General features: G+C 39.6%; 1 protein-coding gene across 1 annotated transcript in view; it reads left to right on the top strand.

Moving 5' to 3' along the window:
- LOC122668676 overlaps positions 1–10,791 on the top strand; it is a 41,818-nt gene extending 31,027 nt beyond the window's left edge. Inside the window, exons 3-4 of the mRNA XM_043865213.1 lie at positions 154–162; positions 10,450–10,791. Of these exons, the coding sequence (XP_043721148.1) occupies positions 154–162; positions 10,450–10,791 (351 nt within the window). The remainder of the gene's footprint in view (positions 1–153; positions 163–10,449) is intronic.
- Positions 10,792–15,332: the final 4,541 nt, after the last annotated feature.

Below are 15,332 nucleotides of genomic sequence, written 5' to 3'. Positions count from 1 at the left end.
TGTGTGAAAGGAGAGAATGCGAGAGAGAGAGAGAGAGAGACGACGTCGATGATGATGTAGCAGTAATGGGCCGAACTTGTACAGGTTTTATCTTTACGCATGTGCTGGTGAGTGGAGACTACCTCACTGGTTTATCTTCCTTTAATCGAGATCGTTGGATCGGAAGCTCCATGCAAATCCCTATGGAATAATCGGACGGTTTTGGTGTAGGGGTACAATACGTAATATAGTAGTAGAGGCAGTTTCTTTGGTTTTTTCCTACCGGGGGTACGTCACATTTGTATGGGAAGTTGTGAAGGGAGATGAGTACTGTAAGAAACAGGTATTCTTTTCCGGCCATTGGCCAATGGTACAGTGACACGTACATAGATAAACTGGAATGAACTGAGAGAAATCGTCTGGCGGCGGTACAGGTAGCTTTAGGCGGCTGAGCCTGAGAAGCGGTAATCTCTCAAAGGTTATTTTTTACACGTGTAAGTCTGTCAGAACTTTTGAATTTTTCACCTTTTACTTCCGAGTTGCAGAGATGACCAAAGTCCATAGCCCAGCCCAGTCCAGCCCAGCCCAGCCCATATAGATATATTGGTTTTATTGGGAGTATGGATGGTGGGGGAAGGTGGGTTTGTGTTGAGAGAAGAGCCAGGGGTTCCTTATAAGACTCTCGGTAACAAATCATAGGTAATATAATAGACAATAATAAAAAATAAAAAGAAAAGGGAATAATTGGAATCTTCCACTTTACTTCGTTTTGTTGTTTGTTAAATTGTTTACTTTTTCCACTTCGGATCCCTTTTTAAGTATTTTTTTTTGTCACGGAAAGGTAAGCTCCCTCAGCCCCCAAAGTTGAAAGTTATTATTGGAGTTTTAACTACTCAAGCAAAATATTATATATACACACACGTTGATGCATTATTGCCGGAGCCACTGCCGCAGGGAAAGGAGGAGGAGGAGGAGGAGGAGGAGGAGAAGGTTTATATACATATATTTAATGGATTCTTAAATAGTTTCCAGACAACCCACATGTGTTTCCTTCATCTTTTAGCCGCATTGTAACCAGTTGGCATGAAATGATTCCGGCTGATCTGGTACAAAAACTAGGGTTGAGTTGCTTTTAAACCGATTCCGACTGATTCTGTTTCCGATTCTGTCTTTTAAAAAAACACTGTTAGGAAGAATAAAGACTACATTAAGCCAAGAACTACATTTTCTCACATTTTCCCCTTTTCGTTAAAAATAGTTAGAAACAAACAAAACAATAAGGCCGCCTATATATAGCACTTCCACCGAATGTGAATGTGGAGAACGTGGTCCACCAATCATAGTGGACCGTCCAATAGGTGGGGCCATAGTCTCAAAAGCGAACGGATGGATTAGACACACTCTTGCTTGCTTTTGGTGTTAAAAAAGATTCGAAAACTGTTAACATCTCTTCTATTAAAGGAAAACAATTGGAGGGCCAATCAGTTGTTTCAAAAATAATTTATATTTTCCATTCTCCTATTTTTTTTTTCAATCACATCAGAGTCTTCCAATGTTAGAAGACACTAGCAAAACTCTAAAAAGGAAAATTTATTTATTGAATGTCACCACCAAAGGTTGAACTGTTTTGAGATGGATGGATGGATGGGCTGTGTGTGGTGGGCCAAGCGTAGCTGACAGACTTCAGGTCCCCTCGTGTAACACCATTTCTCTTTTAGAACCCAAAAGTTGATTTGGAAGAGTGGAAACAATGATTGTTGGGTTGGCTGTTGGCCCAGCCCACTCAGTAATTTAATTTTATTGGTTATACCCCCGATTTAATATATGGGAAAAATGGTTTCTGTGGGCGAGCATGGCACCTACGACCAGACAGATGGTGCAAAATGACATCTTGTCGATGCTTCTACACACACTCACATTGGCCCTTATGAATGTGCAGGACTCACGTTCCTCCACCATAAACATTTCTTTTTAATATATATAAAAAAAAGAAGACTGCCTGCCTGGTTGAGTGAATCTTTGCGTCTAAACGTAACTGCATGCAAAATTACCATCTCATCCCTTATAAAATATAAGATGGGGCAATTACTATCACGACCCTACACTTAGCCTATATTTACTAAAAATTATCCTACCTTAAACTACCCTGCTTTTAAACCTTTACATCTCACTCCTCAAAATTTGAAGAGTGGCATTAAACTGGGTCTTAATCATTTGATGAAAGTGTTGAAAACATAAAAAAACTTCACTTTTTGTGCACAAGATATACCCAAGTGAACCTAGAATAGCGATCAATGAAAGTGACATACCATGATGGCATCGGGGAAGTTTTCTCTCTAGGCCCCACACATCAGTATGAACAATATGAAATAAGAAAGAGGATCTTTATTAGAAATAGGATAAGTTGAACGCGTCTGTTTAGCCAAGACACAAGGCTCACAAAAAAATTATTCCTTATTACAGTCTTTAACTAATGCTGGGAATAAATTTGATAAAGTACCTATGTCATGCATCATGACGGCAAGATTGGTCATGTTGTTAAGTTATACTTGTCCTTATGCCCTCTATCTAAATCCATTTTAGTGAGGAAAAGATAAGGGTTTGTGTTGGAATCAAACCTACTATTAATGTGGGTATTTTCGCGTCCAGAATAGGATGTATAGCTCAAATTAAAGCCATGAAATACGTAGCTAATAAATTAAAATTGGAACTATAGCTCAATTTACGGAGTTAGAAGCCTGCAATGATAATCCAACCAGAGCATAAGTTGATAGAATTTGCTAATAGTAACATGCAAGATACAATGAATATTATCTTGATGTCCAGACACTTGTTTAGTAGGATAATGTATTAATGAAAGCAGATCTGCATTTCCTGCTGGAAAGCTATATTGCGCTAGTCACATGCAGGCAAAATACATAAAAAGGGGTGGATGTTTCAGTAGACACCCCAAAAGGTAAAAGGGAATTTTGGTAAAGGGTACATTTTATGCTGTTTCCCTTCTCATGATCTATCCTCATATTTTTAAATACTTAGATGACTCTTCTTTTTCACCTAGTAACCTTCTAATCTATTTAACCTACTATTTATCTTCTACTTTTTACTATTTTTTACATTAAAATAGTAAAAAATGAAAGCACCCACCCGCTTCTTCTCCCTCCTGTTTTTTACACAATTCGGTTTTTTTCTCTTCAATTTTTTTATTTAATTAATTTTTTATTTAACATTTCATCCTCATCGTTCTTCTTCGAACAGATCATGGTTCTAAGTATTGCTATCGTATCGCTCGATAAGTATCGGGCGATACATACTGATTTTGCTAGTCACCGATACTGTGCCGATACCATATCAGAGCACGGTACTTAAAGGGGGTAAAATGGTATTAAAAAAAAACTCATTTTGAAGGAGATTCAGGGGTAATTTTGCTTGATACAGCTGATCCAGGCCGATACTGTATCAATTTTGCAAGTTACCGATACCCATTCCGATACCGTGCACTAAAACCATGGAACAAATGGATTCTCTTCAAAACACCCCACTTCTTCTTCTCTTTATTCAATTTACTTTTTACTATTTTTTATGAGAATCAATCTGCTCCATGGTTTTAGTGCACGGTATCGGAATGGGTATCGATAACCTACAAAATCGATATGATACCTATACGGTATCGACCTGGATCAGGCAAAATTACCCTTAAATTTCCTTAAAAACTAAGTTCTTTGACCATTTTACCCCTTGTCAGTACCGTGCTACCGATATGGTATTAGTATGGTATCAGTATCGGTGACTAACAAAACTGGTACATCACCCGATAAGGGCGACACGATACTGATACTTAGAACCATGATCTGTTTGAAGAACGATGAGAATGAAATACTGAATAAAAAATTAATTAAATAGAAAAATTGAAGAAAAAACAACAAAAAAAAATTTGATAGAATAAAAAATGAGAGAGACCTGGGTGGGTGCTTCATTTTTTACTATTTTAAGGATAAAAATAGTAAAAAGTAGAAGATGAATGGTAGGTTAAATAGATTAGTAAATTACTAGGTGAAAAGGAAGAGTAATCTGGGTATTTAAAAACATGAGGGTAGAAGGAAATATAAAAGTTTAAAAGCAAGGTAGTTTCAGAAAAGAAGTTTAACATAGGGTAGTTTTAATAAATATAGGCTAAGTGTAGAATAGTGATAGTAATTACCCCATATATGATCTCATCCTTATTGTCGTCCATGTCCATGCTCTCATTGGCCCGGATGAGGAGAGGGGGGGGGCTACATGAGCAGATAGTATCTGTTGCCCTTACCTATGGATTTTCTTATTGACACCCAAAGTGTCAAAGTACCACAAGGAAGATAAGGAACACTACAAGAGTCTCTTTCTTTGGCTGCCAACTTTCAGACGCTTTGGTTTGGGCCCCCAACTGAGGATTCTATTAGGACAAGAATGTTAAAGCCCATTTATTTGGACGTTAGTTACCTCTCCATCTCCATCATCACATGTACAGGTGCCTCCATATAACTACCGATAACTTAAAAAAAAAAAAAATTGGTTCTTTGAGCAAGTGGCACTAAGAAGAATTTAGTTTGTCTCTAGGAACCCCAGTACGTCCAGGGTGCTGTCAGTCGTTGAGCTATGTTGCACACATCTTTAGGTGTGCACTGAGATGTGTGCAGCACAATTCAACCATTGGAGGCCTCCTAGGTGCGACTTGGGCGTTGGACTCCCTAGAGACGATCCTAATCCCACTAAGACATGTATCGATGAGGTGCAATAAAATTGTATAGTACATTGGAGGACAACGAGATCATTTCATGTGAGTAGCAAAAAAGATAAAACACAAAATAACTACGTCCTCACTACAGTTCTAGGGATCGGTAGCGGATCGGAGGAATAGCCCAGACCGGATTGGTATCAATAAAAGGCAATCCCATACCAATGGATCGGTATAGGTCAACGATAAAATGGTAAAAACAATTTTTAAATAAAAGTAAAGGGTAAATCAGTTCAATCAAAGACAAATACGGGGTGATCCAGATAGATATCAACCAAATAAGACCGAACCAAGACCGATCCCCTATCCAATACCGATTCCTAAAACCCTGGTCCCACCCTCCAAGCGCATACTCCAATTTCAAAATGAGAAAAAAATAAATAAATAAAGGGATTTAAGGAGCGACTAAGGTAGGTGTTATTTGGTCGTGAGTGATTGATATTAAGATTTGGATCTTTTTGTCCTTAAGATTCTCAGCCAAAAAGCAAAAAAGGTATTCAGTTGATTCCTCATATTCTTCCTGGTTTTACTCTCTTTTTTTTGTTTTTTCCATGCCATTGACTGGATCATCGGCAAGGGTTTGGTTCACAATCACTTCCCTAGTAAACAAGCTGTAAACATAACTAGGTTTAAGCGCATGCACATATGTGCCAATAAAGGGTCCCCATACATGCCGAGTAGAACAATGTCACACTTCCCACGTGTGCCGACATACTGCCACAGCCTACTTTCAAACAGACTTGCTGGATAAGCAAAGGTCTTATGGATCGACAAATAGAGCTTCGCTTGACAGCAAGAAGACCACCAGAATCACTGCCACAGCCTAATTACGAACAAATCTGCAAGGATCTATTGGATCGACGATTGTAGCTTTGTCCGACAATAGGAGAGGGTTGGTGAAGCTTGAACGACTGTTGGAAAATCCAAGCCGACGTTACCCTTAGCATCACCTGCAAACACACAAATAAAGAGAAAAGAAAAACCCCCCTTTACCTCGAAGTCCCCGGGTGTTGACCACAAAGATCCCAATGACTAAAACAATCATAAAAACGAGGGTTGTTTGCCGACAAGGACAATACTCCGATCAACCACATAGTAGTGAGCTTTAGGGGAGGGAAAGGGGAAGGGGAAGAGGTATGGCAGTGGCAGTAATGGTGGGAGCAGGGCGGAAATGGTGTGGAGGCAAGGGTAGGTGGAGCAATATGGGAAGGGGGTGTATCGGCTGTGGTTTCTCCAAGTGGAAGCCCATTTTTGTGCTCTCTTCACAAGATGCTCAGCCTGAGACTTTGAGATGTCACTGACCGGCAACGGCAACAACCCATTTGCGACAAACCAAGTCCAGCTGAAGTCAGGGCCACTAGAGCTGGTTGTGTCATGCTACTCGGGGTACTGGTGCACCCCCTAGAAGATCGTCCCACATCGGCACTTGAATTTGGTCAGCCCCATACGTTTTCGACAACTTGAGCACCGATTCAGCTACGACACCATCGTCAGAGGAGCCGCCGGTAGCTCGAACATTGTCGCAACGGAGGCGGAGGAAGCGGAGATTGTCAGAGGATCCCATCGGTCGTCGGTGGTTTCCTACGAAGCTAAGTTCAACACTGGTGGGGATACAGGAGCTTCTGTCGCCAGACAGGTAAAGACAGAAGATGACGACACCGAAGAAAAAGAGGAGGTTGGGGCGTCGAGCGATTTCTCAACTGCGAACTAGGTAATCATGTAGACATGTACTAATAAATTCACATACTTCATGATGTTCTCACCAGTGTATTAATTTTAGAATGCTACATGGGCATGAGCGGTGCACTACCCCTGCACCCAGATACATGGATGCACAAATTGACCACTACACCTCCATGGAAAGGCAAAAAATATTGAAGGTGGGGTGGCCATTTCATGCACCCCTTGGACACAGGGGCAGTACACTGCACACATCCAGATAGCGTTCTCTTTACCTTTTGGAAAATACTAATGTCATTTACTAATGATGAATATATTGGGAATGACGGTTTGAATCAAAATTTCAAATCGAGAATCTTTCTTGGCTTACATTTCAGGGGGACATTTGTTAAAAAACCCTATGAATCTACGACTGATTTATGCATTTATGGGATACGTAAGATCCTACGAAGCATCATCAAATCTCCTTTAAAAAACAAAGCTTATGTGATTTTTATTTTAGAAAATTGCACCCCAAAAAAACAAAACCTCGTGATAGGTGGATATTTACTCTTATTTAGTATATGGGAGACGGTGGCATAGGCTGTGCCCAAACACGTGGGGTGGGCGAAATAACCACCCTGCCCCCTGAATGGCAAGCCCATATGTTTGGGCACAGGCTACGCTGTGGGCCTACGACATAAAGAACATCACCCCTTACTCCATTTTTTTTTATTTTTTTTTTATGAAAGTGTAATCACACAAACTACACACAAATTCTAAAAAGCTAACCGACTTTTAGGACCATGGAATGACGAATATACACAACACACACCACACTCACACATCACCCCTTACTCCCTTAGTAGTTAGTATATATGCATTGCATTTGCATATATAAATAACTAAAAAAATAGAATGTATAAATATTATATAGCTACATCGTCATATATATATATTTTATAACTATTGATGTCTAAAGTCTAAACTAGGTAACCACATGGAGGTGACAATTAGTCGTCTATGTCTTAAAGTATAAACATGTCTCCTCCTTAACACTCAAAAAACAAAAGAATATAACCTAAACCTTTTTTTAAATATATAATTTTAGATACTAACAAAGCAATACTAACATGTTCTTTTATTCGCACGCTCCCTTTTCCTTTTATTTATTCATTATCTATTAATTAATGAATTAGGTTCATTCTTCATGCAGAGCTTTGTCTATACAATATTGAATGACTATCTTATGTGTTGGGATTTTAGTCCCACCACCGACTATTAATTAGTCTATAGCTCCCTTATAGGATTCAAATCCTCTCCAGCGCGCCACTGTGTCTTGTGCGCATCGAACGGCTGAGCATGTTGGTACACACCTTAAGGACAACACCAGGTGTCCAATACGTGCAGGACGCACTGGCAAGCTGGAGAGATCCAATTCCCTCTTTATATACTTGAAACTTTACATGAGAGGGGCAGTTTTCCTTCTCAACACAGCCGAGAGAGTAATTTTCATCTATATCAGCATTATCAGGTTGGATTGGGCAATTTTACCATAATAACCATTACTTTTTTGTGACTATTTTACTCTCACACGTCCATCCAAGAGAGGAGGAGGGTGTGGACGGGCAATTTTTGATGAATAAAATCATTTAAGAGGAATTAGGAACAACTAATTAGCTCATAATATTGATAATGATTGACCATATCAGGTCAAATCAAGTAAGAATTTTATTTTTTGATCATGTTGGCTGATATGATATCGATACCTAAATCCATGGTGGTAGTAGGAGAGGAATCAAGGCTTGCCTAGGAAAAATGAAAGCAATTTCTTTGAGCGTGTGTGTTTTTGTTTTTTTGTTTTTTAATTTTCATTTGAACTCAACAAAAAACTTACATAACTGTCCCCCAAATTAAAATGTGCACAAATGTGGGAGAGAGGCTAAATGGATTTAGCATTTAAGAGAGAGGGCTAAAGTGCAGGGAATGTTCACGTACATGAGCGTACGTGAATAACTCACAGTCATTCAGACGGAATTTATTCTATAGGAATGTTTTATCTGAACAGTTGTGAGTTGTTCATGTACGCTCATGTATGTAAACATTCATCCCCTCGATCTAATCCCATTGACTCTCAATCGTTGACATTTTACCTATAATGGCCTATACTGTGATCTCTCGGAACCGGATCCTATCTAGCGCATGTCGGACGGCTGGTGTTGTCTTCGGGATGCATGACAATCCACTCAAACGTTGGATGCACGCTGAATGCACTGGCGCGTTGCCGCGTTTGAGAGGATCTAGATCTTGAACTCTCGCCCATTCTGCCTTTGCATCCCTTACCTGCCCTCTCCCATCTCTCCTCTCCACCTCTGCATCTCTCTCTCTCTCTCTCTCTCTCTCTCTCTCTCTCTCTCTCTCCCTCTATGTGTTTCCCTCTTGTCCCCTCTCTCTCCCCCTCCCTCTCCCAACCCTTGCATTACCCTCTCCCACCTCTCATCCCCTCTAGCGCCCAAACAAGATGAGTCGCTGTTAGGTCCATAAAGGAACCATCCTCTGAATCTTCTCATTTCTATTTTTGATTACCTTAATAGTTGACAATTGATAACTATGCGAAAATTCAATGGACAATTTAGATGAATACAATACCAGATGTACAGTTACAATATAAACCGTGTGAAAGAGTTGGCAATACGTGCATTACCTCTTGCCACCACCTAGTCACTCTTCCTTAAGAAAATAAATTTTTTTTTATTTATTTTTATTTTTGGGAGGGTGGAAAGGAAAAGATCTTTATTCATAATCAACGTGAATAATTGATGGTTAGAGTTAAACACATCTCCAGAAACCATGGATCGAAATTGGGCCACATCATCGTGCATATTACCCGACAATGTCTTTCTTGTCAAGGAATCAACAATGTTGTATCACTTTCTTGAAATAAACTAGAAAGAACAAGATACGAAAAACCAGATAAGTGTTGAATATCTTCAAAGATAGACTATCTCCAAAAGGAGAAATTGACAACATCCTTATTGTTAGACTCAACAATCACATTATCAAATCCTTCGAAAATTGAAGATAAGTCCTTTTGTTTTTTTATAGTCCACACTTATTCGACCTGTTCTATTCATGATTCTTTTTAAAGTGTTTCCTAATCCTCTGTAACTAAAACAGATAATCGCGCTTATTAAGTGCTTGTGTAGTAAATAGTCGAATACATTTATCAACTGACATGTCATGGAAGTCGAATTCATTACTTTGTTTTTTTTAATAGTAAATCTCATCGATCAGCCCTTGCTTTAACATAAAATTAATCTTAAATTTATAAAATTCCATTAAAATCAAATTAATCCGTTCGATACGATCAACGTCTCCTCCTCCTCCTGCCAGCTATCTCCACACCACACCTACTTCCCAACATGGGTTCTCGGAAAACACAACAGTGCACGAGCGATTTGCCAATTTCCACAAAAGTCAAAAGTCAAAATGAGACACTTCATTGGTTCACTTTTGGTCGTAGATTCTATGGTGGTTCCACAATATACTAATCCAATCCAAATCAATCCAACGGCATAGGAATGATCCACTTAAAAGGTACCCACCCCACGTGGTCTGATTCTTTAATTGGTGAAGGCGTGAAGCATGATCCGTCATATCATTTCTTTTCTTTTCTTTTTTAATAAAAATTTAATTATGGAGTAGTACTAGACAATTAAAATACTTTCCTCATAGGGTAACGTGGTTAACTTAAGAATTTGGTTTCCTATTAATTGTGAGTTTTAGCAAACTAAACCCACCAGAAACACCAAACTCTCTTAATTTCTCTTTCAATTCTCTTCCTAATTCTTCCAAGCAGAAGGAATGAAGAAGATTGGGTGAAGAGACAGAAGTGGAAATTGAAGATGATGATGGAAGGAATCTCAGGGAGTTTGTACAATGGGCTGACAGGGAAGTGGAAAAGAAACGACTACGAGCGTTTGGATGGGTCTCATAGGTCTCGGCGTAGGAAGAATCGTGTGGATGGGCCAAATCACGGTCGTCGGAGGCGGTTCTGGCGGATCAAGGTGACGCCGAAGCTCAGATTCTTTGCCGGAATAAACTCACCAAAGAAGTTCTTCCAAAGACTTAGGGATGGGTATGTGAAGATGATGCTTAGATTTGCAAACTCGAGGGTGTTCATCTCTGGCTACGGTGGTGGTAGAAGTTACGGGTTTGGAGAAAAGTCGATAGCAATGAAGGAGTACGATGAGAAGATGATCGTTGAGATCTACAAATCAATGATGGCTGAGGGAATTTTACTCCCTCGTGATGCTGCAAGACTCGCTTCTGTAACTACAACGGCAGCAGCAGTGGCAACACCCATAGGCATAGCTTGTTAGTTGATGATCTTAATTAATAGATGCTTTAAATTAAGACTTCTAAACACCAGACCAACACCTCACCTGTTTTTATTATAAATTTTCTGTTTTTCTTACTTCTTTCCTCATCTTTCCTCCAACATGTAACCTTAATTTGCTCTTTTTTTGTTCCTCCTTCACAATCTGAATCCATAATTGTACTTTACCGACTGATTTTTTTCTCGAGCCAGATCCATTTTACTATCTCTTTCTCTCTCTAAAGTTTGGAACTTTAAAAAAAAAAAAAACGATGGGTAGCAAGTAGGAAATTTAAATATATAAGATGCTCTGAAGCATTATCCTGCTACAGCCCCCCTCGTAATTGGATCTCCTGAGGCTGCATAATGTGCGCACTAGGGGAGGGTCATAATGTACCTAGCCTAACCCCTTCTTTCGAATAAAGGTTGTTTCTAGATCCGAACTCATGACCACTTAGTAACAGTGGAGTAAGGATGTCAACTGAATTCCGGATACTGACATTATCATACCTTTTTTCGATTATATTTGGATGGATTCGAATAATATCTTATTAGCTTTCGTATGGATTCAGATAGTTTCTGGATAGTAATTTGTGAATACGGATTCTTCTAAATTGATATGAACGCAGATTGAATATAAATTTTTGATTATCCGTTGACATCTTTTCTGTTTTGTTGATGATGGTTAGGGTTGAGATTTGAGAATTCAACAGCTATCATTTTTTCTATTATTCTAAGTCTTTGATTTTCTCACATTTTTTACTTTTGATTTTATCTTGTATTTATTTTAATAGATATGTGATTCCATGTATCACAGTGCATAAAACATTATATATAAATCAATAGAAAATCTAGAAAAATAATCACATTATCTTAACTTATAAAATTATCGAAATAAAAAAAAAAACAAAATCCAATAAGGTAACTTAATCGAATAGACAAACACAAAGATATATTTCAGACATTGTATTACCATTGGATTGCTAAATGAGTCGGGTAGGGGGATTATCATATTCGTATCCTATTAGTTTTGAATGGATTCGGATTCTCTTAAAGGGATACGAATACGGATTGAATACAGATTTTCGAATATCTATTGACATCCTTACAATGGAGCAACCTTATGCTTGCACAAACGCACACCCTCCCTAGAGAAAAAAGAGAAAGGAAAAAAAATAGATATCTTTATAAATTGAAATGTCATCTATTCGACCTTTGGTCTGGGTTCGAATATCGGGTATCCGTTTCAGTATCCGTATGTCTCAGCCATGGTTTTAAAAATCAGAATCAGATCGGTTGAATCAATGAATTTATATTGGAATTGGCATTGACTGATCCAGATGATTCACTCGGATTCTAATCGATTTTTGTTCTAATTAATCTTATCGGGTGCACTTCTATCCAATTCTAATCGGCCAAAGCCGATTCAATTACCAATTTCGAGATTTGAAACCCTGTTTTCAATGGATATCCGTGTTGGACGGTTTTCAACTTCGATTTTAATAAAAATTTTGATTTTTAGACAATTCCATTCAATCAATACCAGATATGGCCGATCTGGTAGCGATATTTGAAACCATACTCTGGAGTCAAGCTTGTGTATGCTCCAGAAAAATATTGGTATTCTCTTTCTTCAATGGTTTAAGTTCATTGTATCAGGCACAATATCAATCTTTGTCGAGAATGATCCAATACCGATCCAAATTGGCAAGTATCAATTGTGATCAGATTATTTTAACCCTGTTTTCCTTTTAAAATCTGTTTTTTTTTTTCAGATAAAAATTTTTTTTCTTACCCTTGGTCCATACCGTTTCGTCAATATGGGATCGGCAAGGAATTGATATCACTCAGTGCCGCTCGGGCTGATCTGAGACCAATACCTCATGCCATGTTTCTTCATCTCTTCTCCTCTTTTTTCATATTTTTTAATCAACATGCAAGTAGCGATCTCAAATCCTTGAAACATCAACTTGATGCTAGTTGGTGAGGCCCTTGCTATTAGGGAAGGTCGGTTGGAGGCTGATAAGGCATAAAACATCCCACCAATCAGAAGCTGCCACATGGCCGAGCTAAGGTCATTCCAAGAACCGAACCAAGCTCAGTGGAAGACCGGGCCGACCCGATCTTCAACAAATCTTACTACTTGGCCGAGCTCGTCGGACACATCTAAGTCAATCAAATGCTGAGCCGAACTCGTACGGGTCCGACGAGGCCGAGCTCTTCGGCCGATCTCTGGCCACACGGCACGGCAGATCAGTACCTACCCAAAGATCCCCCATCGCGGCTGAGCTGCATGCCCGCCGACCCCACGGTCTGAGCCTACGCAGGTCGGCCTCGATTGGAACACCATAGTGCGGCCAAGCTCACGCAACTAATGATGACCCTCAGGTCATATAGGCCGAGGCCGGGCTCCTAAGCCGGGCTCTCCACGAAGGCTACCATAACGCCCCACAGGAGATCACGGGATAAGAATCTCATCACGATACCGAATCACACTCCCATTAGGACTCTTAATTACCTTAACAAGAGTCCGACTCCGAAAGAAACTCTCCACTCCACTACGCTCCGCGGGGAAGAGCCTTACCAAACAAGGACTCTTACCATACTAGGACTCCTCCAACCACCTCATCTCCGTCTATAAATACTAAGGTATGGAGCTTTATTGCTCATCTCACCTTTTACTAGATGTTACGTTGTTGCACTGGTGATCTAACTTTAGCATCGGAGAGTCCTAGGCCGGAGCCACACCGGCTCTCTTGTGCTCATCACTTGGTCTTTGTAGGTTCATCCGTGGGCGAACCAAGCATCGGAGGTTTCCACACGCACCAGAGGCTATTTCTAAAGGCACTTATCGACTCAGTGGAAAGCGACAACCAGGAAATCATTTTCTATTTACATGATTTTACTTAAGGTTCGGCCTTATCAGTGCGTGCAATGATAGATATTAAGTATCTTGTTTTCTATTTTGATGTTTGCGAATTTGCATGTATTCCAAGAGTTGCTAATGAAATGACAAATACCTTGACAAGGAGGGCTTAATCCATAGCCGGTAGGACTGTGTGGCCTAATTCCTGTAACTTCGTTAACAGGACATAGGAGTATTACTCGTTTTAATCAATAAACTTTCTTTCTACCAAAAATTCTAAAAAAATGCGATATGTGATATGATCACTAAGCATACCTATAGAGAGAGAGAGAGAGATTCTCCTGTGGGCTATCAGTGTTACCACAAAAAAAAAAAATGTGGATTATTAGTGATTTTTAAAATTTGGAATTGGATTCAATGAATTCGTCGATTTGCATCAGATTGGACAAAAATGGTCGATTTAAATCATAATTGATGGTGACTCGAGCTAGATCTCAATTCCTGGCATTTTCAGTTAGTCGATCCATACAGAGTTTCTAAGGTTTAGGTATAATTCCAATCAATCCAAAACGTAATCAAATTGGAATCGATTGGACCCAATTCCAACATCAATTCCTCTATGGGAAGAGGGTGGGAATAATGGGAAAGAGTATCTTTTTGGTGATTGTTTCTCACCCTTGGAACAATGGGAAAAATATTTTGGACCATATGATAGAGAGAATAATCATATCATAGTGATGGTAAGTTCTCATTGACTTGTGAATTGCACGTGGCCCTATGTCTAAACGCAGGAACCACACGATCAGTTACCATTCTTTTTCGGATTCGGCACCTCTCCTGCAAGCCCAGCACTTAGGGAGTACCAGTGAGGCATCCAAAGGCTGGGCTGTTGGGCCCCCCTCCCCCCTTTTTTTTGATAATTCCCCCCGAACGAGAGTGGAATGTGTGTTTCCTTGTGCCTTTTTGTAGTCCAGGTGAACATTGTTTTCCAATACTTTTCTATTTTGCACTTGTGGACATGGGCCTCAAGAGAATAAGGGTCCAAATAGTGTCCTTCCAACTCAGCACTTGAATAGCCCATGTGACAATTGGGTCTTAAACTCCAAACCAAACCCATCCAATAAGTAAAATGGATCAAACTCGGATACACCCTGGTGTGATTCTTTAGAAGATTATATATGAAATTGCCAAGGGGAAAGAGTCTAAGCCATGGAGAAAATAATTCTAATATATAACCAAACGGAAAAGGCTGGGTATGCTAGCGGTATATACCGTATGCTAGCACCTTATGTTTCTATCTCTCTCTCTTCTTCCCTTTGATATACCGCTAGCATACTATCCCGCTCCCATTGATTACGTAATCAGATCGCATTGAGTTCTGCAGATCAGTTATCTAGATCGATTGTCATTGTATTCAAATTCAAATCACTATGTGAATGATCCATTTTATTATCTGATCGGACCGGCTCATTTCGTAATCAGGTTCAGTTTGGGCCTAATGTAATCCAACTCGAACCTGACTCAATGGTAACTCCTGGGTCGAGATATGAACTCTTACCCATGCAAGGTTTCAAGATTTGGGATTCGGTCAGCCAGATTGAATTGGCCTAGGGGGGAAAATCCACTCCAACTTTTTAAAAGTCAGTTTGGGGCTGAGAGCTCGACACATGGAAGATGTT

This window comes from Telopea speciosissima, chromosome 7 (genome assembly GCF_018873765.1).
Source record: "Telopea speciosissima isolate NSW1024214 ecotype Mountain lineage chromosome 7, Tspe_v1, whole genome shotgun sequence".
NCBI classification, from domain to species: domain Eukaryota; kingdom Viridiplantae; phylum Streptophyta; class Magnoliopsida; order Proteales; family Proteaceae; genus Telopea; species Telopea speciosissima.
This window is presented reverse-complemented; position numbering and strand designations above follow the sequence as displayed.